This window comes from Orbicella faveolata, unplaced genomic scaffold (assembly GCF_042242905.1).
Source record: "Orbicella faveolata isolate gen_17 unplaced genomic scaffold, um_ofav_v1 contig_35, whole genome shotgun sequence".
Classification (NCBI taxonomy): Eukaryota; Metazoa; Cnidaria; class Anthozoa; order Scleractinia; family Merulinidae; genus Orbicella; species Orbicella faveolata.
In genome coordinates, this window is record NW_028301564.1 from 4,943,614 (window position 1) to 4,970,025 (window position 26,412).

The following is a 26,412-nucleotide window of genomic DNA, read 5'->3' on the forward strand; positions in this document are numbered from 1 at the left end:
CGGAGTGTTTTATCACATTGTATGGATACACGGCTTAGACTTCTTCATTTGCTTTATGATATAGATTTTACACGCGAAAGCAATAAAACACGCTTTTTGTATGTTTTATACTCTGATAAAACATAGGTTTTTGACCAATCAGAGCGCGCGCAGGATCCTGTCTATACTATTTATATTATATTATCACTTATAATATGGATAGGACCCTGTGCGCGCTCTGATTGGTCAAAAACCTATGTTTTATCAGAATATAAAACATACAAAAAGCGTGTTTGATTGTTCTTCACCACATTATCTCTATATCATAAAGCAAATGAAGAAGTCTATGCCGTGTATTACACTTTGATAAAACACTCCGCACATTTGGAAACACTCAAGAAATGTAGAAAACACTCACCTGCGGCTCGTGTTTTCTACATTTCCCTCGTGTTTTCAAATGCCCATCGTGTTTTATCATAGTGTAATACAAAGCTTAGGCTTCTTTATTTGTTAAGAAGGTTGCGTTAACTGTAAGCATGACAAATTAAAAATTACTTGCTTGTTCCACATTTTACATACTTCAAAGCCGAGGATTATAACTTTTACTATATATCTTTCGTCAGACAAAGTTCACCAAAAGCCCATTCACTACAAAAGTAACATCGTGTGCGCTGCTTAGGTACGTCACGCTGAGCATAGTGCGGGCTACTGGTACACATATCTAGTCAAATTTTCAACGCAAAGCTGTCAAGTCAAGTTGGCACAATGGTTTGGTGCCCGCCTCTCACTCCGAACATCGAGGGTCGTCAGTTCGACTCTCGGTCCTGGCGTAAAATTATATTTTCCTTTGTAAACAAGGAAAGAAATTGACAGAATCTTTCGTGTGTGACAATTTTTATAAACAATTTTACAGTGCAAAATCCAAGGTTACATAAATCAGCAGTTCAATTCATACCCAGTTAATAATCATTCCTGATACTGAAAACTACCCATGATATGTTGTCGTGGCGCATTGAATATAGAGCTTGCCTGCCAGGCGGGAGTTCCGGGTTCAAATCTCGGACTGTGCGGATTATTACGTTTTGTAAACATTTTTCCTTTCAAAGTTTCCTTTTTTTTTTCTCTCTTTTTTGATTAATGCACGCTTCTATAACAATCTATTTCCCAACGGTTCTTTCCGTTTGCTGGCTTTAAATAACCTGAAGCTTTTGATCATTTGGCAATTCGCCTGTAAATAAAGGCTAAATTATTTTAGCCTTTATTTCCTCCAAAAGTATTTTCTCGCGCCCTGAATTATCACCAGTGTTACGTAAGTTTACGAAGATGAAAACAAGAGACGATGATCGACCATCCTCTCTTGGCACAAAAGGCCATGACGATCTGTCTTCACAACCGAATAATGTGAATCACACACAAAAAACACACTTTCGATCGTCTCAACGATTTGAAAAAAAACTTCACCACTATGGACTTTGGCACGCAGGCGACTGAGAAAGCTTAATGTACTGGCCAGCGGATTCATTAAAAAGTTAACATAAATCGAAGTCGGAAGGAAGGAGCGAGCTAAAGAGTGAAAGTCAATGTCCTATCTACATTCAAAAAATGCCATTTCTGAGTAAAAAGGAAGCGTTGTATGAAAAGCGGGTCATCGGGCATACTGCAGGCAAAGTACAAAACCCCTTCTATTCGCTTATTTTTTAATTATGGGCGCAGTTAAGATGTTGAAACTCAGATAAGCTTTCCTGCAAATAGTTCTGAAGATCTAAAACACAATGTGATGCTCCGGTCTACACATTGGTCCTGATGGGTTATTTTGAAAATTCCCATATTAAATAGCAATTTCAACCAACAGTGGCCGAATTCGGATCCCGCTCGCTATGGCAACCAAACAAAATGCGAGTGAAGTATAATTAACGTCGTTCCACATATACGCATAGCTGACCTATTTTTACTGATGCTGAAGTTTTAAATGGGGCTTACCTGTATTCCGGCGAAGCGATTGATTATAACGTTTAACATCTTTCGTCGTTACGTTGAACAACTTTGGTTTGTTACCTCTGTGGAAGGTAACAACATTATTTGAACAAAGTGTTTTCTTTTCAGTTGGCGGATCAGCACCAACGCTTGCTCAAGATCAACTGAATCAGTTGAATCATGCAGAAAGTTCAATATAGTTCAATTACTACTTTGAACTGCTTCGATTTTAGCTTTCACTTGGGCTATCTTGCGCTTGGCTTAGCTTTTCCAAAAAGAGATGTCTCCTCTTCTTAGAAAACTTTCCTGTCAATATTTCCCAGCCAATAGACACATGACAACTAAGCACACTTGGGGGGAGGGGGTGGGGGGAGGGTTAGCGCTATTTTTACACCTTTAGTGGTAGGAAGGGTGTTGTGAGTACAACCCGCAGATTATAACCAATTTCTAGCATAGGGTTAGTTAATGAGAGCGAGGCGCCTCTGGTTTTCACAGCCAGCAAAACCTTGGCTGGCTAACACATCTTTCAAGGAGCAAGTCTTTTGCTACCGCTAATGCCACATCGTATCTCAACATCTGACTCAACATCTGCATTGATAATTACCCAATCTTTCTTAACAGTTGTTAATATTATCTTTTTATTGACATGAATGAATCTCATTAAAAAAAAAGGAGGTAGGTGTTTATTTTTGTCCCATTACCTGATTCTGCCTTAAGGATTTTGTCACAGATTTTAAATTTAACAAACTTTAGTTAGCTAATTAATGTGTTGATATCAACGAGGTAACATAAACCATAGCTCAAATAATCAAATCTACATTAAACTTGTTAACAGCATAACTTACTTGAGTTCACCCCTCGTGTTAACATAAAAATGTGACAAGAACTTATGAAAGCCATCTTCTGAAACTTTGAAGCTGCTCACTGTTGACACCTAAACAAGAACAAAAAGTTGAAACAAAAATGTTTTACCCTTATCTGATTTCCCTCAAATTTTATACCAGTTGCCATTTTAAAATAAAAGACCAAAATAACACAAATAAGATGCACAATTGTCTATCGTAAACATTTCTACTATTGTTTAACTGCACAACAGCAGTTTAAATGACAAGAAACTAATTTTAAATAAACAGTTCTAAGGGGGAAATTAATAATCAAAGCCAAGTTACCATTTTCATGACCATCACTAATAAAATCTGCCTTTAATTTAGTAGACAATTACAAATTTATAATTGTCTGTTCCATGATTTACATCCTTGAAAACTGGGTTCATGAATTTAACATCACGGGATACACTTGTGCAAAGATTATACCATTTCAATTATATGTCGTGTGCTGTCATCAAACAGCTGTATTTTTTGTTATCTGACTGGATGACCGGCAGTAAAGGTTTCTAATGCATTCTGATTGAATAGCTAGCGAAATGTTTTCAAAAGACTTATTAAGAACATACCCCAACTGACACTTTTGTTTGTAATGCCTTTTTACGAGCATGGCAAAATTTCTTACACAGTTACATCCAAAGCAGATCCACAGGCCACCCATCATATGAGATATTTTGGAAATTCCAAAACTAAAATTCAATTCCAATTACCAAACCAAAGGCAGAAAAAAGAATTATTTAGGCTAATTCCATACGCATGCCCAACGGACCTATTTTTGGTCAAGCTAAAGTTGTCAAGCGAAATTACCTGAATTCTGGCGAAAGTGATGAAAGATTGTCACGTTCAACATCATTGGTCAATTGGTTGAAAACATTTGGTCTTACAATCCTGAGGAGGTTGAAAAGAGTATTTATTTAATTAATAATTAATATTAATATTAATCATTACACTTAAAAAAAGAGACTGGTAAGGCTTTTTATAAGTTAATACTGAGGGAGGAGTTTGCATCTGGTGTGATTGCTTAAATTATACTTGGGGAGAAAGTATAAATCTGAGATAAACTCAATTGGGGTTGAACTTATATCTGGGGAGAGGGCTTATATCTAGGGGAATTATACATCAAGGGGCGAAGAACGAATATCTTGGGGTACTAATAATAATGTGAAGAGGACCTAGATCTGGCAGAGAATGCTTACACCTTACTTGAGTTTAACTCTGGTAGAGAGCTTGAATCTGGTGAAATGGTTTCATTCACAAAGAGTACTTATACCAGAGGAGAGGGTCAGCTTTTGAGTCTGCGTTTGAGCCTAGTGGCCTATCAGGCTTGTGCTAAGGAGAGGTTTTATATCTAGAGATCTGGTGTATACCTTGGGGGTGAGAGCTTATGTCTAATGAAAGGGATTATATCTACGAAAAGGGTTTACATCTAGGGAGGGGGTTTATATCTAGGGAACAGGTTTATATCTAAGGAAAAGGTTTATATCTAGGAAAAGGATTTATATCTAGGGAGAGAGTTTATATCTAGAGAGAGGGGTTATATCTAGGGAAAGGGTTTATATCTAGGGAGGGGGTTTATATCTAGAGAGAGGGTTTATATCTAGAGAGAGGGTTTATATCTAGGGAGAGGGTTTATATCTAGGGAGGGGCTTTATATCTAGGGAGGGGGTTTATATCTAGAGAAAGGGTTTATATCTAGAGCGAGAGGTTATATCTAGGGAAAGGGTTTATATCTAGGGAGAGGGTTTATATCTACGGAGAGGGTTTATATCTAGACAGAGGGGTTATATCTAGGGAAAGGGTTTATATCTAGGGAGAGGGTTTATATCTAGAGAGAGGGTTTATATCTAGGAAGAGGGTTTATATGTAGGGAAAGGGTTTATATCTAGGGAGAGGGTTTATATCTAGAGAGGGTTTATATCTAGGGAGAGGGTTTATATCTAGAGAGAGGGTTTATATCTAGGGAGAGGGTTTATATCTAGAGAGAGGGTTTATATCTAGGGAGAGGGTTTATATCTAGAGAGAGGGTTTATATCTAGGGAGAGGGGTTATATCTAGGGAAAGGGTTTATATCTAGGGAGAGGGTTTATATCTAGGGAGAGGGTTTATATCTAGAGACAGGGTTTATATCTAAAGAGAGGGTTTATATCTAGGGAAAGGGTTTATATCTAGGGAGAGGGTTTACATCTAGGGAAAGAGTTTATATCTAGGGAGAGGGTTTATATCTAGAGACAGGGTTTATGTCTAAGGAGGAGGTTTATATCTAGGGAAGGGCTTTATATCTAGGGAGGGGGTTTATATCTAGACAGAGGATTTATATCTAGGGAATAGGTGTATACCTTGGGGATGAAAGCTTATGTCTAATGAAAGGGATTATATCTAAGAAGAGGGTTTATATCTAGGGAGAGACTTTATATCTAGGAAAAGGGTTTATATCTAGAGAGAGGGGTTCTATCTAGAAAAAGGGTTTATATCTAGGGAGAGGGTTTATATCTAGGGAGAGGGTTTATATCTAGGCAGAGGGTTTATATCTAGAGAGAGGGGTTATATCTAGGGAAAGGGTTTATATCTAGGGAGAGGGTTTATATCTAGAGAGACGGATTATATCTAGGAAGAGGGTTTATATCTAGAGAGAGGGTTTATATCTAGGGAAAGCATTTATATCTAGGAAGAGGGTTTATATCTAGAGAGAGGGTTTATATCTAGGGAGAGGGTTTATATCTAGGGAAAGCGTTTATATCTAGGAAGAGGGTTTATATCTAGGCAGAGGGTTTATATCTAGAGAGGGGTTATATCTAGGGAAAGGGTTTATATCTAGAGAGAGGGTTTATATCTAGGGAAAGCGTTTATATCTAGGAAGAGGGATTATATCTAGAGAGAGGGTTTATATCTAGGGAAAGCGTTTATATCTAGGAAGAGGGTTTATATCTAGAGAGAGGGTTTATATCTAGGGAGAGGGTTCATATCTAGAGAGGGTTTATATCTAGGGAGAGGGTGTATAGCTTAGGGGTGATGGCTTATGCCTTATGAAAGGGGTTATATCTAAGAAGAGGGTTTATATCTAGGAAGAGCGCTTATATTTAGGCAGGGAGTTTATATCTAGGGAGAGGGTTTATATCTAGGGAGAGCGTTTATATCTAGGGAGAGGGTGTGTATCTAGGGAGAGGATGTATACCTTGCAAATCACGGTTAATGTGTCATGAATGGGGTTATATCTAGGAAGAGGGTTTATATATAGGGAACAGGTTTATATCTGGGAAAAGGGCTTATATCTAGGGAGGGGTTTATATCTAGGAGGACGGTTTATATCTAGGGAAAGGGTTTATATCTAGAGAAAGGGTTTATATCTAGGAAAAGGGTTTATATCTAGGGAGGGATTTATATTTAGGGAGAGGATTTATATCTAAAGAGGGGTTTATATCTAGGGAGGAGTTTATATCTAGGAGGAGGGTTTATATCTAGGGAGAGGGTTTATATCTAGGAAAAGGGTTTATATCTAGGGAAAGAGTTTATATCTAGGGAGGGGTTTATATCTAGAGAGGGCTTTATATCTAGGAGGAGGATTTATATCTAGGGAAAGGGTTTATATCTAGGGAAAGGGTTTATAGCTAGGGAAAGGGTTTATATCTAGGGAGGGTTTTATATCTAGGGAGGGGTTTATATCTAGGGGGGTTCCTATCTAGGGAAAGCATTTATATCTAGGGAAAGGGTTTATATCTAGGGAGGGATTTATATCTAGCGAGGGGTTTATATCTAGGAGGAGGGTTTATATCTAGGGAGAGGGTTTATATCTAGGAAAAGGGTTTATATCTAGGGAAAGGGTTTATATCTAGGGAGGGGTTTATATCTAGGGAGGGCTTTATATCTAGGGAGGGCTTTATATCTAGGGAAGGCTTTATATCTAGGAGGAGGATCTATATCTAGGGAAAGGGTTTATATCTAGGAAAAGGGTTTATATCTAGGGAAAGAGTTTATATCTAGGGAGGGGTTTATATCTAGGGAGGGGTTTATATCTAGGGAGGGCTTTATATCTAGGAGGAGGATTTATATCTAGGGAAAGGGTTTATATCTAGGGAAAGGGTTTATATCTAGGGAGGGTTTTATATCTAGGGAGGGGTTTATATCTAGGGAGGGGTTTATATCTAGGAGGAGGGTTTATATCTAGGGAAAGGGTTTATATCTAGTGAAAGGGTTTATATCTAGGGAGGGTTTTATATCTAGGGAGGGGTTTATATCTAGGGAGGGGTTTATATCTAGGAGGAGGGTTTATATCTAGGGAAAGGGTTTATATCTAGCAAAAGGCTTTATATCTAGGGAGGGATTTATATCTAGGGAGAGGGGTTATATCTAGGGAAAGGGTTTATATCTAGGGAAAGGGTTTATATCTAGGGAGGGTTTATATCTAGGGAGGGTTTTATATCTAGGGAGGGGTGTATATCTAGGGAGGTGTTATATCTAGGGAGGGGTTTATATCTAGGGAGGAGTTTATATCTAGGGAAAGGGTTTATATCTAGGGAGAGGTTTATATCTAGAGAGAGGGTTTATATCTAGGGAATGGGTGTATACCTTGGTGATGAAAGCTTATGTCTAATGAAAGGGATTATATCTTAGAAGAGGGTTTATATCTAGGGAGAGGGGTTATATCTAGGGAAAGGGTTGATATCTAGAGAGAGGGCTTATACCTAGAGAGAGGGGTTATATCTAGGGAAAGGGTTTATATCTAGGAAGAGGGTTTATATCTAGAGAGAGGGTTTCTACCTAGGGTCAGCTTTTGAGTCTGCGTTTGAGCCTAGTGGCCTATCAGGCTTGTCCTAGGGAGAGGTTTTATATCTAGGGAGAGGGTGTATACCTTGGGGGTGAAAGCTTATGTCTAATGAAAGGGACTATATCTAAGAAGAGGGTTTATATCTAGGGAGAGGGTTTATATCTAGGGAAAGGGGTTATATCTAGGGAAAGGGTTTATATCTAGAGAGAGGGCTTATATCTAGAGAGAGGGGTTATATCTAGGGAAAGGGTTTATATCTAGGAAGAGGGTTTATATCTAGAGAGAGGGTTTCTATCTAGGGTCAGCTTTTGAGTCTGCGTTTGAGCCTAGTGGCCTATCAGGCTTGTCCTAGGGAGAGGTTTTATATCTAGGGAGAGGGTGTATACCTTGGGGGTGAAAGCGTATGTCTAATGAAAGGGATTATATCTAAGAAGAGGGTTTATATCTAGGGAGAGGGTTTATATCTAGGGAAAGGGTTTATATCTAGAGAGAGGGGTTATATCTAGGGAAAGGGTTTATATCTAGGGAGAGAGTTTATATCTAGAGAGAGGGATTATATCTAGGAAGAGGGTTTATATCTAGAGAGAGGGTTTATATCTAGGGAAAGCGTTTATATCTAGGAAGAGGGTTTATATCTAGAGAGAGGGTTTATATCTAAGGAGAGGGTTCATATCTAGAGAGGGTTTATATCTAGGGAATGGGTGTATACCTTGGTGATGAAAGCTTATGTCTAATGAAAGGGATTATATCTTAGAAGAGGGTTTATATCTAGGGAGAGGGGTTATATCTAGGGAAAGGGTTTATATCTAGAGAGAGGGCTTATATCTAGAGAGAGGGGTTATATCTAGGGAAAGGGTTTATATCTAGGAAGAGGGTTTATATCTAGAGAGAGGGTTTCTATCTAGGGTCAGCTTTTGAGTCTGCGTTTGAGCCTAGTGGCCTATCAGGCTTGTCCTAGGGAGAGGTTTTATATCTAGGGAGAGGGTGTATACCTTGGGGGTGAAAGCGTATGTCTAATGAAAGGGATTATATCTAAGAAGAGGGTTTATATCTAGGGAGAGGGTTTATATCTAGGGAAAGGGTTTATATCTAGAGAGAGGGCTTATATCTAGGGAAAGGGTTTATATCTAGGGAGAGGGTTTATATCTAGAGAGAGGGATTATATCTAGGAAGAGGGTTTATATCTAGAGAGAGGGTTTCTATCTAGGGTCAGCTTTTGAGTCTGCGTTTGAGCCTAGTGGCCTATCAGGCTTGTCCTAGGGAGAGGTTTTATATCTAGGGAGAGGGTGTATACCTTGGGGGTGAAAGCGTATGTCTAATGAAAGGGATTATATCTAAGAAGAGGGTTTATATCTAGGGAGAGGGTTTATATCTAGGGAAAGGGTTTATATCTAGAGAGAGGGCTTATATCTAGGGAAAGGGTTTATATCTAGGGAGAGGGTTTATATCTAGAGAGAGGGATTATATCTAGGAAGAGGGTTTATATCTAGAGAGAGGGTTTATATCTAGGGAAAGCGTTTATATCTAGGAAGAGGGTTTATATCTAGAGAGAGGGTTTATATCTAAGGAGAGGGTTCATATCTAGAGAGGGTTTATATCTAGGGAGAGGGTTTATATCTAGGGAGAGGGTGTATAGCTTAGGGGTGATGGCTTATGCCTTATGAAAGGGGTTATATCTAAGAAGAGGGTTTATATCTAGGAAGAGCGCTTAAATTTGGAGCGGGGGTTTATATCTAGGGAGAGGGTTTATATCTAGGGAGAGGGTGTATAGCTTAGGGGTGATGGCTTATGCCTTATGAAAGGGGTTATATCTAAGAAGAGGGTTTATATCTAGGAAGAGCGCTTATATTTACAGAGGGGGTTTATATCTAGGGAGAGGGTTTATATCTAGGGAGAGGGTTTATCTTTAGGCAGAGGGTGTGTATCTAGGGAGAGGATGTATACCTTGTGAATGAGGGCTAATGGCTAATGAATGGGGTTATATCTAGGAAGAGGGTTTATATATAGGGAACAGGTTTATATCTAGGAAAAGGGTTTATATCTAGGGAGGGGTTTATATCTAGGAGGACGGTTTATATCTAGGGAAAGGGTTTATAGCTAGAGAAAGGGTTTATATCTAGGAAAAGGGTTTATATCTAGGGAGGGATTTATATTTAGGGAGAGGGTTTATATCTAGGGAGGGGTTTATATCTAGGGAGGGGTTTATATCTAGGAGGGTTTATATCTAGGGAGATGGTTTATATCTAGGAAAAGGGTTTATATCTAGGGAAAGGGTTTATATCTAGGGAGGGCTTTATATCTAGGAGGAAGATTTATATCTAGGGAAAGGGTTTATATCTAGGGAGGGATTTATATCTAGGGAGAGGGGTTATATCTAGGGAAAGGGTTTATATCTAGGGAAAGGGTTTATATCTAGGGAGGGTTTTATATCTAGGGAGGGGTTTATATCTAGGGAGGGGTTTATATCTAGGAGGAGGGTTTATATCTAGGGAAAGGGTTTATATCTAGGGAAAGGGTTATATCTAGGGAGGGATTTACATCTAGGGAGAGGGGTTATATCTAGGGAAAGGGGTTATATCTAGGGAGAGGGTTTATATCTAGACAGAGGGGTTATATCTAGACAGAGGGGTTATATCTAGGGAAAGGGTTTATATCTAGGGAGGGGGTTTATATCTAGGGAGAGGGTTTATATCTAGGGAAAGGGTTTATATCTAGAGAGAGGGTTTATATCTAGACAGAGGGGTTATATCTAGGGAAAGGGTTTATATCTAGGGAGGGGGTTTATATCTAGGGAGAGGGTTTATATCTAGGGAGAGGGTGTATAGCTTAGGGGTGATGGCTTATGCCTTATGAAAGGGGTTATATCCAAGAAGAGGGTTTATATCTAGGAAGAGCGCTTATATTTAGGCAGGGGGTTTATATCTAGGGAGAGGGTTTATATCTAGGGAGAGGGTTTATATTTAGGGAGAGGGTGTGTATCTAGGGAGAGGATGTATACCTTGCGAATGAGGGCTAATGTCTAATGAATGGGGTTATATCTAGGAAGAGGGTTTATATATAGGGAACAGGTTTATATCTAGGAAAAGGGTTTATATCTAGGGAGGGGTTTATATCTAGGAGGAGGGTTTATATCTAGGGAAAGGGTTTCTATCTAGGGAAAGGGTTTATATCTAGGGAAAGGGTTTATATCTAGGGAAAGGGTTTATATCTAGGGAGGGTTTATATCTAGGGAGGGTTTTATATCTAGGGAGGGGTGTATATCTAGGGAGGTGTTATATCTAGGGAGGGGTTTATATCTAGGGAGGAGTTTATATCTAGGGAGAGGTTTATATCTAGAGAGAGGGTTTATATCTAGGGAATGGGTGTATACCTTGGTGATGAAAGCTTATGTCTAATGAAAGGGATTATATCTTAGAAGAGGGTTTATATCTAGGGAGAGGGGTTATATCTAGGGAAAGGGTTTATATCTAGAGAGAGGGGTTATATCTAGGGAAAGGGTTTATATCTAGGAAGAGGGTTTATATCTAGAGAGAGGGTTTCTATCCAGGGTCAGCTTTTGAGTCTGCGTTTGAGCCTAGTGGCCTATCAGGCTTGTCCTAGGGAGAGGTTTTATATCTAGGGAGAGGTTTATATCTAGAGAGAGGGTTTATATCTAGGGAATGGGTGTATACCTTGGTGATGAAAGCTTATGTCTAATGAAAGGGATTATATCTTAGAAGAGGGTTTATATCTAGGGAGAGGGGTTATATCTAGGGAAAGGGTTTATATCTAGAGAGAGGGCTTATATCTAGAGGGAGGGGTTATATCTAGGGAAAGGGTTTATATCTAGGAAGAGGGTTTATATCTAGAGAGAGGGTTTCTATCTAGGGTCAGCTTTTGAGTCTGCGTTTGAGCCTAGTGGCCTATCAGGCTTGTCCTAGGGAGAGGTTTTATATCTAGGGAGAGGGTGTATACCTTGGGGGTGAAAGCGTATGTCTAATGAAAGGGATTATATCTAAGAAGAGGGTTTATATCTAGGGAGAGGGTTTATATCTAGGGAAAGGGTTTATATCTAGAGAGAGGGCTTATATCTAGGGAAAGGGTTTATATCTAGGGAGAGGGTTTATATCTAGAGAGAGGGATTATATCTAGGAAGAGGGTTTATATCTAGAGAGAGGGTTTATATCTAGGGAAAGCGTTTATATCTAGGAAGAGGGTTTATATCTAGAGAGAGGGTTTATATCTAGGGAAAGCGTTTATATCTAGGAAGAGGGTTTATATCTAGAGAGAGGGTTTATATCTAAGGAGAGGGTTCATATCTAGAGAGGGTTTATATCTAGGGAGAGGGTTTATATCTAGGGAGAGGGTGTATAGCTTAGGGGTGATGGCTTATGCCTTATGAAAGGGGTTATATCTAAGAAGAGGGTTTATATCTAGGAAGAGCGCTTAAATTTGGAGCGGGGGTTTATATCTAGGGAGAGGGTTTATATCTAGGGAGAGGGTGTATAGCTTAGGGGTGATGGCTTATGCCTTATGAAAGGGGTTATATCCAAGAAGAGGGTTTATATCTAGGAAGAGCGCTTATATTTACAGAGGGGGTTTATATCTAGGGAGAGGGTTTATATCTAGGGAGAGGGTTTATCTTTAGGCAGAGGGTGTGTATCTAGGGAGAGGATGTATACCTTGTGAATGAGGGCTAATGGCTAATGAATGGGGTTATATCTAGGAAGAGGGTTTATATATAGGGAACAGGTTTATATCTAGGAAAAGGGTTTATATCTAGGGAGGGGTTTATATCTAGGAGGACGGTTTATATCTAGGGAAAGGGTTTATAGCTAGAGAAAGGGTTTATATCTAGGAAAAGGGTTTATATCTAGGGAGGGATTTATATTTAGGGAGAGGGTTTATATCTAGGGAGGGGTTTATATCTAGGGAGGGGTTTATATCTAGGAGGGTTTATATCTAGGGAGATGGTTTATATCTAGGAAAAGGGTTTATATCTAGGGAAAGGGTTTATATCTAGGGAGGGGTTTATATCTAGGGAGGGGTTTATATCTAGGGAGGGCTTTATATCTAGGAGGAAGATTTATATCTAGGGAAAGGGTTTATATCTAGGGAGGGATTTATATCTAGGGAGAGGGGTTATATCTAGGGAAAGGGTTTATATCTAGGGAAAGGGTTTATATCTAGGGAGGGTTTTATATCTAGGGAGGGGTTTATATCTAGGGAGGGGTTTATATCTAGGAGGAGGGTTTATATCTAGGGAAAGGGTTTATATCTAGGGAAAGGGTTATATCTAGGGAGGGATTTACATCTAGGGAGAGGGGTTATATCTAGGGAAAGGGTTTATATCTAGGGAAAGGGTTTATATCTAGGGAGGGATTTACATCTAGAGAGAGGGTTTATATCTAGGGAGAGGGGTTATATCTAGGGAAAGGGGTTATATCTAGGGAGAGGGTTTATATCTAGACAGAGGGGTTATATCTAGACAGAGGGGTTATATCTAGGGAAAGGGTTTATATCTAGGGAGGGGGTTTATATCTAGGGAGAGGGTTTATATCTAGGGAAAGGGTTTATATCTAGAGAGAGGGTTTATATCTAGACAGAGGGGTTATATCTAGGGAAAGGGTTTATATCTAGGGAGGGGGTTTATATCTAGGGAGAGGGTTTATATCTAGGGAGAGGGTTTATCTTTAGGCAGAGGGTGTGTATCTAGGGAGAGGATGTATACCTTGTGAATGAGGGCTAATGGCTAATGAATGGGGTTATATCTAGGAAGAGGGTTTATATATAGGGAACAGGTTTATATCTAGGAAAAGGGTTTATATCTAGGGAGGGGTTTATATCTAGGAGGACGGTTTATATCTAGGGAAAGGGTTTATAGCTAGAGAAAGGGTTTATATCTAGGAAAAGGGTTTATATCTAGGGAGGGATTTATATTTAGGGAGAGGGTTTATATCTAGGGAGGGGTTTATATCTAGGGAGGGGTTTATATCTAGGAGGGTTTATATCTAGGGAGATGGTTTATATCTAGGAAAAGGGTTTATATCTAGGGAAAGGGTTTATATCTAGGGAGGGGTTTATATCTAGGGAGGGGTTTATATCTAGGGAGGGCTTTATATCTAGGAGGAAGATTTATATCTAGGGAAAGGGTTTATATCTAGGGAGGGATTTATATCTAGGGAGAGGGGTTATATCTAGGGAAAGGGTTTATATCTAGGGAAAGGGTTTATATCTAGGGAGGGTTTTATATCTAGGGAGGGGTTTATATCTAGGGAGGGGTTTATATCTAGGAGGAGGGTTTATATCTAGGGAAAGGGTTTATATCTAGGGAAAGGGTTATATCTAGGGAGGGATTTACATCTAGGGAGAGGGGTTATATCTAGGGAAAGGGTTTATATCTAGGGAAAGGGTTTATATCTAGGGAGGGATTTACATCTAGAGAGAGGGTTTATATCTAGGGAGAGGGGTTATATCTAGGGAAAGGGGTTATATCTAGGGAGAGGGTTTATATCTAGACAGAGGGGTTATATCTAGACAGAGGGGTTATATCTAGGGAAAGGGTTTATATCTAGGGAGGGGGTTTATATCTAGGGAGAGGGTTTATATCTAGGGAAAGGGTTTATATCTAGAGAGAGGGTTTATATCTAGACAGAGGGGTTATATCTAGGGAAAGGGTTTATATCTAGGGAGGGGGTTTATATCTAGGGAGAGGGTTTATATCTAGGGAGAGGGTGTATAGCTTAGGGGTGATGGCTTATGCCTTATGAAAGGGGTTATATCCAAGAAGAGGGTTTATATCTAGGAAGAGCGCTTATATTTAGGCAGGGGGTTTATATCTAGGGAGAGGGTTTATATCTAGGGAGAGGGTTTATATTTAGGGAGAGGGTGTGTATCTAGGGAGAGGATGTATACCTTGCGAATGAGGGCTAATGTCTAATGAATGGGGTTATATCTAGGAAGAGGGTTTATATATAGGGAACAGGTTTATATCTAGGAAAAGGGTTTATATCTAGGGAAAGGGTTTATATCTAGGGAAAGGGTTTATATCTAGGGAGGGATTTATATTTAGGGAGAGGGTTTATATCTGGGGAGGGGTTTATATCTAGGGAGGGGTTTATATCTAGGAGGAGGGTTTATATCTAGGGAGAGGGTTTATATCTAGGAAAAGGGTTTATATCTAGGGAAAGGGTTTATATCTAGGGAGGGGTTTATATCTAGGGAGGAGGTTATATCTAGGGAGGGGTTTATATCTAGGAGGAGGGTTTATATCTAGGGAAAGGGTTTATATTGAGGGAAAGGGTTTATATCTAGGGAGGGGTTTATATCTAGGGAGGGCTTTATATCTAGGAGGAGGATTTATATCTAGGGAAAGGGTTTATATCTAGGGAAAGGGTTTATATCTAGGGAGGGGTTTATATCTAGGGAGGGGTTTATATCTAGGGAGGGGTTTATATCTAGGAGGAGGGTTTATATCTAGGGAAAGGGTTTATATCTAAGGAGGGGTTTATATCTAGGGAAAGGGTTTATATCTAGGGAGGGGTTTATATCTAGGGAGGGGTTTATATTTAGGGAGGGGTTTATATCTAGGAGGAGGGTTTATGTCTGGGGAAAGGGTTTATATTTAGGGAGGGGTTCATATCTAGGGAAAGGGTTTATATCTAGGGAGGGGTTCATATCGAGGGAGGGGTTTATATCTAGGGAGGGGATTTATATCTAGGGAAAGGGCTTGTATCTAGGAAGAGGGCATTTATCAAGAGGGGGAGGGCTTAGGTCTAGGGAAATGGCTTATACCTAGGAAGGGGATTTATATCTAGGGAGGGGATTTATATCTAGGGAAAGGGTTTATATCTAGGAAGAGGGCATACATCAAGAAGGGGAGGGCTTATGTCTAGGGAAATGGCTTATACCTAGGGAGAGGGTTTATATTTTCGAAGAGGGCATACATCTTGGGAGATAGGGTCTACATTTAGGGAGAGGGCTTATATCTAGGGAAAGGGTTTACATTTAGTAAGAGGGTAAGAAATCTAGGGAGAGGGCATACATATCTAGGGAGGTTTATATCTAGTAATAGGACTTACATTTAGGGGGAGAGAGCTTATGTCTAGGGAAAGAGCTTATACCTAGGGAGAGAGTCGATATCTAAGGAGAAGACTTATATCTAAGGAAAGGGCTTACATACACAACTAGGGAGAGGGTTTATATCTAAGGGAAGGGCTACTATCTTAGGGGAGAAGGCTTGTGTATAGGGGGAGAAGGCTTATATCATGGAAGGGAGAATATATCCAGGGAGAACATTAACTTTATTTTTATGTTTCTAGAGGGTTTCCATCTAGGAGGAGAGGACTTATGTCTAGGGAAAAGGATTCTATCTAGGAGCAGGGTTATATCTAAGGTTGCAAAAAACATTTGAGGAATACCAAACACTTAAGTCCCCATTTGATTTTAAAAAACTGCTCGGATATTTTTCCTTGAACATTATCTGTTCCTCAAAGCTTAGAGTTTCCCTCCACCATGGGGAGATGGCTTAAATCTGAGAAGAGGATCCACCTGCAAGAAGTACACCAAAATGCAGAGATAGGATTTATACCTTAAAAGAGGACAATATTGGGCGTGAGTATCATACCTCAAGGAGGGTCAACATGTGGAGAGAGAATTCAATATCTGCAGAACGGACTCATCTGACGGGAGGGCCAACATGTAGTTAGAAGGCGTATGGTACATCTTAGAAAAGGGCCAGTATCTGGAGAGAGGGCCAACATGTCCTGAGATGGCTTACATGTAGGAAAGGGGATGACATCTGGAGAAGGGGCTTACATGTATATCTAAGAAGAGGGCTAATATGTTGTGAGATGGCTTATATGTAAGAGGAGGGACAACATTTGGAGAATGGGCTTGTATCTGAGAAGAGGGCCAATGTCATGAGATGGCTTATATGCAAAAAGAGGGACAACATCTGGAGAAGGTGCTTGCATTCGAAGAAGGCCAATATGTTGTGAGATGGCTTATATGCAAAAAGAGGTACAACATCTAAAGGAGGGGCTTATATTCAAATGAAAGAAAAGGAAAACCATGAATTGATTTTCTCAAGGTTATCATGGCTAGCAGTATTGCTTGTGGGCACGTACACTGTACCCACAATGGCGAGGGCGACACAATGGTGACAGCAACAGAGTCCCACAAGATAGTGGCCATACTCTAGCTAATAGGACCACAGAGACATGCAGCCTTGGTTTACATGCATAACATCCTTCTGTGATATTGGACATCCCTGTTATGGTCAATTGACACCTCCCAAAAGAAGGTATGTGTTGTCCAGTATCATATGACCACATCGCAGACTCCTGAGACCTCATCAAGGTCAAGCATTCTTGAAGTTGACTGCTGACCAAGTGCTGGTTTTCGATTGGATCGCAGGCTCATGTCAGGTCATCTTCAGTTGTTGTAAACGGCTGGGCTGGATTGTCCGGAAGCCGGTTAATGCTAACCCAGGATTAAAAGTTAACTGAAGTGTAAATTTGACTTGTATATTTGTCTTGTATATTGTTTTTCACTGCTTTTGTTTTGTGTATTTTAAGACTATGCAAACTCAAAACAGAAGCCAAACTATACTGATACCAAATGTCACTGCAAAGCTACAAAACTCTCATCATTTATCCTGGGTTAGCTTAATTGGGCTTTGAACAACCCATCCCAGGAGCTTCTTTTTTAGGCTTGTCTAAATCTATATATTAATAAATAATAGAAGGGCGCATATGTCTTGGGGGAGAACTGATATGTGGAGACTGGGTTGATACAAGTGATAGGTCTTACATCTGGGAAGAAAAGTTATAATAATTTCAAGGTGAAATCCAACTGCAGGACCAGAATTTGAGCTGGCTTCAAAGTCATTTGCATGGTTTGTTTTTAACTACACATGAACTGTGCTGTTTAACTTAAGCTCAGATTTCATCTGCAACCAAATTTTTGCAGGCAATCAACAGTGTCTATTCCAGCAAAAAAGAATCCCTCTGATCCTACATGACAAACAAACCCTGCTTCTTGTTAAGAACTCATGCTGAGATTCACTGTTGTGAGGTTTATATTGTGAGGAGAGAATATGGGATGTCATGAAGGAGGCAAGAGAGGAGACGGGAAGAGGCGAGAGGTTAGGAGATAGTTTACTATAACCAATTTTTATGTGGCTTGTGTTTGTAGCCAATATAACGCAAACTCTGATTGGCTAGTGAAGGTGTGGTGGCCACATGGTAAGTGTGCTGGACTCAGTCCAGGTTCAAGCCCTGGCCAGGGACATTGTATTGTGTTCTTGGGAGGGACACTACTCTCACAGTACCTCTCTCCACCCAGGTGTAAAACTGGGTAGCAGAGAATTTAATGCTGGGGGTAACTGTGTGAGGGACTAGCATCCCATCCAGGGGAGAGTAGAATATTCCTTTTTGCTTCATGCTACAATACTGGGATAAGCTCTGGCCTAATTGGTCTCTTGGCTTGTCTGCATCCTTCACCTTTTACCTGATTGGCTCATTCTTGTAATGCGCACAGGCTGATTACAGGCTTGCAAAAAAGCAAAAGGCCATAGATATAATAAACAACTTATTAACCTCAAAGGTGATGTCTTTACGGGAAAATCTCAAACCTTGGCCTCGTCGTGTCGACCTCACTATTCCAGCAAGGTTTTTGGCACCAAAGAACATTAAAGAGGCTACAATTAAATACAATCATTTTAAAATTACCTACTTCAAGAGGGTATACATTGTCTTCCTCCACTTCTATCAAACTTACTGCAAACAGTAATGATCTGAAATCAAGAATGCCATACTGAATTTTATTTTTATCATTCTAAAGCTGTAGGATAACAGTATCATTGTACCATAGTACCAGTACAATAATCATGTATTGTCTACTACTATTTCTTTTAACTTAAAATGGAATAGATTAGATTTCATAATTCATTCCTCAAAACAGCATATGGCAATGTCTTGAATATTACTTTTAGTATGGTGGCTTTTAACTTGTAAAAAGGACACTTATCAAAATAGGGCTGCTTATTAAAAACAACACAAAGGAGAACACTTATCAGACAGAGGGTGCTTACTGGAAGGAGGGCATTAAATCAAATCATTACGGTTATGCAACATAAAAAGAAGTCCATAAAGCATTCAACAAAACTTCACTACCCCATAACAAGGGATATAATCAGGCAGTGTAAAATGCAGACTGTGGACTGCAGACTGCAGACTGCAGAGTGGGGATAAAATGCAGAATGCAGACCGTAGACTATTTACCTGAATTATGTTACCAGTTCTATCATTACAAGTGATTATATGAAAGATCGTCTATTTGAACTGTGGAGAAAGATATGAAGATTTGATTGATCATCGCAGTCTGTAGACTTCATTTCAACCCTGGTCTGCAGTCTTCAATTTACTATCAGTCTGCATTTTAGCCCCAGTCCACAGTCTGCTGCCTGCAGTCTGCGTTTTAGACTGACCATACAGTGTATGTGAATATAAACCTTGAGATCTGAGTATGAGTACCTAGTACTTATGATTATCAGGTTTCCTTCCAATCTCATATCAGTACAGTCTCCCCTATTCAAATGGTCAGCAACAGGAAAAGTAACTGCACTGAAGTCAAAAGTCATATTACAGTCAAACGTTTATTAAGCAGCCACCTATCACAGTAAGCCGCCAGTTATCAAAGTCCTGAAATTATTTCCAGTAAAATACTGTAAATGACACCCCTATTAACTGGCTACCTATATTACGCGGCCATGGCTATGTACCTTTTGGTTGTCCCAATGAAGGTGTTTCTATTGTCTTTGCCCCTATTTAACAGCCACCTAACATTTAATACACATATTAAATTAACTTTGTTTTGGAAAAGGTGATGGCAGATAAGAGTCCAAAATAGAAAGTAATGCATGTTAAAACATTCAAACACATGTTTATTATGATTGTCTTGAAGTAACTCCATGATCTCTAAGAAACTAACCCGATGTTGAAAATATTCAAGGTAAACAAACTCCTATTTAGCGGCCACCTCCTATTTCCCCAACTGTGACCACTTAATAGAGGTTCAACTGTATATCTCATACTCATAATGCCCTCTAAAGGTATCTAATGTTTGCTTGTACAATACTAACTACTTAATAACCGAGAGTGAGGTCGTTACGGGAAAATCTCAAACTGAGGTCTTGCCGTATTGACCGAGCGATAGCAAGGTCAATACAGTAGGCCGAGGTTTGAGATTTTTCCGTAACGACCGAACGGTCGAGGTTATTAAGTTGTTTATTATATGGCTCACGAATTAAAGAAGAAAGAAATATTCGAGCGGAAGTCATCAATATACATCCGGCGATGCACGCGTTTACGGATTCATTCATCATCTCAAACCCAGGGCAAAACTACACAGTCAGTGAACTTTATCACTGTATTTCTTTACGGGAAAAATGATTGTCACAGCCCTCAAAAAGGTATTTTAGTATCGTGTTGCCACAACTTGATGAGGGAGTTTTTCCAATTTTTGTGGCGAAACGTCAACGTATATAGAAAAGACAGAAAGTGTTTCAAAATAGTCCAAACCAACGGTCTTTCGGTGAAAGAAAATACTAATGCTTCAGAATGCACTGGTCAGAATAACTCGATCTTCGCATTCGCTTTCGACAACATATCTTGACCTTCATCATTCTGGGACTTATGAATGAACTTTTCAAGCCCTGTGAGTGTCTAAAACTTCCTGCAGGTATCAGAAACACTGCTACCGACAGAAATCACCCGATTGGTTACATCTGATGATCCTGGAAGCTGATTTACACTTGCTTGTGTTAAAGCGAGGGAATCTATTTGATGAGAACTGAAACGGAGTTCAATATTTCGGTAATTGTTGTGACTAAGATGATAACTTATAAGTTTCTTCGTGGTGTTGTGCTCCGGGATACGTGACACATCTGCTGATGGTATTTTTCACTTAGTGATTTTAGCTTTACTCAACACTCGGCAAACCTTGATTGTTTTTCACTAGTGCCCGCCAAGGTTACCAGTAAGTCAAAAACAACTTCTATATAAATTTTATTAAGGAAAAATCCCTAAACTTTTAGCTACTCAGAATTAAATTTACTTCTCTTACTGTTTTTAATCGGCTTTCATCCTTTCAATGCGCTTGAATTTTCCGAGCCGGCCTCTTCCTAATTTGCATAATCCGTAATCGGCCTGTGGGCATTACAGCTGCACAATGACCGCTCAGATCTCACTCTTAGCCAATCAGAGCGCGCGTTATATCGACCACAAGCTAAAGCCATATAATAAATCATGTAATAACACTGACACACTTACTCACCTAATTTATCCATGCTACCATTGCATTGTGGGTTTCCAAGATAGTACTATTCTGAAAATTACACTCTGGCAAGATCTTTTCTGCAATCAAATTGAAATTGAGTAATAACAAAACTGAAAGCGAACCTATGAACCTAGTAAAATTAACGAAATTCTGTTAGACCTACACCTTGTTCTAAAGACATACTCCTGTGAAGTCTTTACTATAATGACTGTTCAAGAATTATTTTCTTTCACACTTGGCCTAAGTATCAGCTTTGTTGTAAGACAGTACCGTCTTTCCTGCACAGAAACTCAGGAAGAGAATTTTTTGCGTTCTTATACCAATCTTGTGTACAAAGCTCAAGATCCATTCAGCTCATGCAGACAGTCCAGGTTCCAAAACAAGTTTCTTATTTTCTACTTGTTTTTTGTGGGACCAAGTCACAGCTATACAGATCAAGAAACTCAGGAAGAGAATTTGCTGAGTGGAACCAACTCCTTTGCAAGTCAGTTCTTACACCCATCTCGTTCACAAAGCTCAAGATCCATTCAGCACATGCACACAGTCCAGGTTCCAAAACAGGTTTCTTATTTTCTACCTGTTTTTCATGGGACCAAGTCACAGCTTTACAGATCAAGTCTAGGTCAATATTTTTATGATATAATGGTGACTTTGGGAATTTTCAGGGATTATTAAATAGTCTACCTGTAAGTCGCAACACCACCCCACCTCTTACCACCTTCAAAATTCTAGGAATACCTTAATCATACAAAACAACATTTGTTGTCAAACGTAACCCAGTGGCTAATCTTTTAAATAACAAATAAAACTTAATACATTCTTCACAGTCTTGCTTCATGCATCCATATACCACCACATTGACAATTTTGAAGAAAAACATTTACTTTAATAATTTTTCAGATGGATCCCAGTGAGACCTTTGACTTGATTTGAAAAGAAATGGAAATAGATTGATTCTTTGAAACACAGTTATTAATCACCTCTTACTGATAGCTGTCATACGGTAGGCACCAAGTTTTATAATAATAGTAATAATAATAACAATAACAATAATGATAATAATAATGATGATGTTATTTCTTGTATAGCACTATTTACAACAAGATCATTCAATATCGCTTATTACAACATAAGGATCAACACTTTGTGCCTTATATTTAAGTTTATACGATGACACAAGTGTTAGTTTAATATTGAGATATAATACAAGTACAAGTTACCTGTTAGATCTTCTGCAAGCTAAAAGTTCGAGTAGCTGTGCGTTTGACACATTTTAGCCAATATTTTTCATCTAGTCAAATAAGTGACCTTATTTAATGAATCCATAGTATTGGCGTTAAGTTTATTACCAGCTAAATAAAACTGAAGTTTATTTGTACGCGTAAATAAATATTCAGCGAGCTCAGTTTCAGATCGGAGAGCTTACCTTTCACTGCAATTATCCTACTTTTCTTGTTGATTCTTCAAGTACGTGAAGCTCGTGTTCTTTTTTTTTTTTGCTTTTTTTTTTCTGGACAGGGTAATGTGCAATTGTTTATACGACCTACGTCCTAAGACCTGAGGAAGAAAATTACACGTAAAAACGCAGTGACTGAAGACACGTGGGAGGTTTGACTTTCCCATGGCTACCGCCATTTTGAATTCTTCCGCCGTTTGAAGGGGTCTGGTGACGAAACTGGGTTGTTGGAGCGGGGACTGGACTAGAGAGTAAAACTGTCAATCGCCGCGTTTTCTTTAGCCCGCGAACGCAGACGTATTTCCGGCTGTCGCTTGTCTCCGCCGAAAATAACGTCTGCGAACCCGAGCCAGGAAACGACTTCTGTGACGTAATGACTTTTGTTTCTCTTTGGCCAATCAGATTCCATGATAGAATGAAACTCGAGTGCTCCCGCAGCGAATACCTCGCGCAGTAGTTCTGGGGTTACTTGAGCTGAACTGTGATCCTACGTCACAGAAATCGTTTCCTGGCTCGGGTTCGCAGACGTTATTTTCGGCGGAGACAAGCGACAGCCGGAAATACCTCTGCGTTCGCAGGCTACGTTTTCTTGACAGCTCTTATAAGCCTAATATGGGACATTATATGCATGCCAAGACTTCCCAGCCTACCTATCGACCACTCTCAAGCACGCTGTGGTACAGTCCGGTGAGAAACGGTCGAAATTATCAGCGACTACTAGTAAAGCGACTGGTCATAAAGTATCAGGTGGGGGGAGAGGGGTTAGAGGAACGGGGGCCAAACACAAAGCACTTTCAGTACAATAGTCCCATGAAGACACTTCACTACAGGCCTGGGTTGTTCGAAAGGCGGATAACGCTATCCACCGGATAAACCACTATCCAGCGAATAGCAAGGTTTGTTTTGTCAACACTTATCCACTGGATAGCGTTATTCAGCCTTCGAATAACTGGGGCCACGTCATTATTTTCACCAGTGCAATAATGCGTAGAACCCGACACAGCTAACCCTTTAGTTAACAACGAATACCGATACATAACAAACGATTTCCTTAAGCCGATATTATTAAAACAAAAACTGGTTTGATAAAGAATATCACTTAAAAAGGCCCGGACAAAAGAAATTGGTAAATCAACAGCACAGTGATGCCTTAAATGTCATTCTCTGTGATCTTCAGCTGTTAAACACGAATACTATGAGGAAAAAAAAACTTAGCTGGAGAAATGGAGAGGGGAAGGGTGGAAGAAGGATGGTTTTGACTGAGCACACGCGTAAAGATTGCTTAGCCTTGTTCTAACATTGCTGGGTGTTTTGTATATCTCCCGTCCCTCTGTGTTATACTAATTGATGTAATTCTCTCTTTGTGAAACATAAACTCCATGTGTTCTTTTCCGAGACACTTTTCCTTCTCACTGGGACCGTTCATTTTTTATGAGGGAGTGGGGGCTCGTGGGATTTGGGAAGCACCATTTAAAAATCGCATGAGCCCCCTCAGCTTACCAATTTTTCACATGCCCCCCCCCCTTATAGTGGTCATTTTTTGGGATGACCCCCCCACCCAAAAAAAATTGAACAAGCAATATTTAGATTTTAACTTTTTTAATATTTCTCTATTATCCCCCTACTTCACGTTATTGTGCTCACTATGAAGACAACATTTACAATCCCTATACTACAGAGAGCTGTTGTTTAAAAAACAAATCAAAAGAAAGAGAAGTCAATTTCGGATCTCCTAGTTATGGCTCGGCCTGAGCGTGTGGCATTTGGCCTCTCCTTGGCATCTTCCTCATCTGAATTGATGAATACGAGAATGACGTCACTTGAGTCATCTTCTCCCCCAACTTTGTAAATAAGCAGTCTTCAAACAGAAAACAACGGCCGGCTAGTGAGAAAATTGTAAAAAACGAGAATGTTGACGAACTAGCCACAGTCATTTTAGCCAAGATTAGCGACACACTGCTGGAAAAGATCAGGTCTGAAACAACGAATAAACAGAGTGAAGCTTATCCTGTTGTCCTATCTGACTCTTTAATAATAAGGGAAGAGGGGATAAAAAAAACAAACACAACAACAAAGCGGCGAAAAACCGCAAAAGAAAAGAAAGGAGAAAAGACCAGAGTAAAAAGCGTTTTCGTAAACCTTTGAGTCACGCAAAGAACATATCAAAAACCTGTCAAACACACAATTGACAGACGAACAAATCACTTTACTATCACGTGGTTTAAAATTCATTTCAGTGCCCGTCACGAGAGAAAATCTCATCAGGCGCCAGTTACTCGCAGATTTTAATCAATTTGCTAGGCGGATGCGCCTCCAATATCTCTTCTACGGGAAGGAGAGAGAACCTCGCCCTTTCCACGTTAAGTCAGACTGGAATCCACCAGTTCAACCTTCTGTAGCATTAGAAACATTCTTAGAAGAAGTCAAATTTGAACTTGCTACTATCAATATGGAGAAACCAAAAGACAATCTCTCACATGGAGAGCGATGTGCGCTCAAAGAACTTTCGCGTGACAAAAACATTATACTCAAGAAAGCTGATAAGGGGACCACAACCGTCGTAATAAATAGAGAAGACAAAATACACGAGGGTCAAGCCCTACTCAATGACATTAAGAACTATCGACCCCTAGAAAAACCTATGGTTGATACCACAGCCAAAAAAGTACAGCGATTGATTAAGTCACTGCTTCAAGAAGACCACATTGACGACATGACGGCGAAATGGCTCTCCCTTACGCCAAACCCTCCCAGAATACCAGTGTTTTACACACTCACTAAGATTCACAAACCGACCCCTGTCGGTAGACCTATTATATCAGGGTGCGATGGCCCTACAGAACGTATCTCAGCTGTTGTCGATCACCTTCTTCAACCTATAGCACAAATACAACCCTCGTGTCTTAAAGATACAACAGCCTTCATCAATTTGTAGAGAAGACAAAATTGGCTCTTAATGCCATCCCAGTCTCAATGGATGTCACTAGTCTCTATACTAACATACCACAAGAGGAGGGTATTAACACTGAATGCGAAGCTTACGAAGAATCTCATCAGGGGAATCCCCCCGCGAAATACTGACGCAAAGTAACATAACACCCATCTTTTGGAAGAGATTTATTGATGACATCATATCAATGTGGGACACAAACAGAGACAAAATAGAAGAATTTCTCTTGAAGGCAAACAGCTTTCACCCTACTATCAAATTCACGGCTGAAATATCAGAAATAGAGACGACTTTCTTGGACACTGTAGTGTACAAATATGACAGATTCCTCAAGGAATCTATACTTGATGTGCGAACACATTTCAAACCTACAAAGACCTTTCAATACACGAATTTTTATTCGTGTCACCCGCCAGGCGTTACGAAAGGCTATATTAAAGGAGAAGCGTTAAGGCTTCTAAGAACAAATTCCTCACAACTTACTTTTGAGGAAAACATTAGAAATTTAGCCGTACGCCTTAAGAATAGAGGTTACCCAGCAGCAACAGTAGAAAAACATCTCTCAGAAGCCAAATTTTCTGAAAGAAAAACGTCGCTGACAAATAAGAACAGAACCGCACAAAAGAAAATTCTACCCTTTGTCACACAACACCACCCGGCGTTGCCTGACATAAAAGAAACACTCATGGGGAAATGGCACTTGATACATAACCAACCACAATTAAGAAATATCTTCAAGGAGCCACCCCTTCTATCATATCGCAAAGGAAAATCCCTAAAAGACACCCTTGTCAAAGCTAAGCTATAAAGGCTATACAACCTTGCGAACTGCAGGAGTCGTGCTGCCCGTCAACACTTTTAAAACTCAGCACATCAACAAAAGGAGAAGGAAAAAAGAAAAGCGCAGAAAGTCAAATGAAAGAAAGAGGAAGCGGACTGAAAACAACGTCCAACGAGTTTATGGAATCTGTGTTGGAAACCCGCTAGGAAATGATCTTCCACAATGCCTTGTGTACCCTCCTAGAACGGCCGTCCCGGAAGAGTGTATTAAAGTTGAGGATGTTGCCACGTCGTTATTTAGAAGAGA

The 26,412-nt window shown here is 39.8% G+C and overlaps 1 protein-coding gene and 1 pseudogene across 4 annotated transcripts in view; one reads left to right on the forward strand and one right to left on the reverse strand.

Annotated features, from left to right (window-relative positions):
* Positions 1–23,098, reverse strand: part of LOC110043911 (uncharacterized) — a 222,544-nt gene extending 199,446 nt beyond the window's left edge. The window contains exons 1-6 of one of the 4 annotated variants that reach the window (XM_089274070.1): positions 22,346–23,098; positions 20,917–20,996; positions 19,364–19,420; positions 18,316–18,376; positions 3,645–3,725; positions 2,799–2,887 (exon numbers count right to left, since the gene is read on the reverse strand). In XM_089274070.1, the coding sequence (XP_089130196.1) occupies positions 2,799–2,853 (55 nt within the window). In that variant the 5' untranslated portion in view covers positions 2,854–2,887; positions 3,645–3,725; positions 18,316–18,376; ... (1 more) ...; positions 20,917–20,996; positions 22,346–23,098. Of the gene's footprint in view, positions 1–2,798; positions 2,888–3,644; positions 3,726–18,311; positions 18,377–19,115; positions 19,271–19,363; positions 19,421–20,916; positions 20,997–22,345 lie in introns of those variants that run through there. The other 3 variants (XM_089274072.1, XM_089274071.1, XM_089274069.1) reach the window with 3 other exon arrangements.
* Positions 23,099–25,010: 1,912 nt separating this feature from the next.
* Positions 25,011–26,141, forward strand: LOC149102724 (uncharacterized; annotated as a pseudogene).
* The last annotated feature ends 271 nt before the right edge of the window (positions 26,142–26,412 follow it).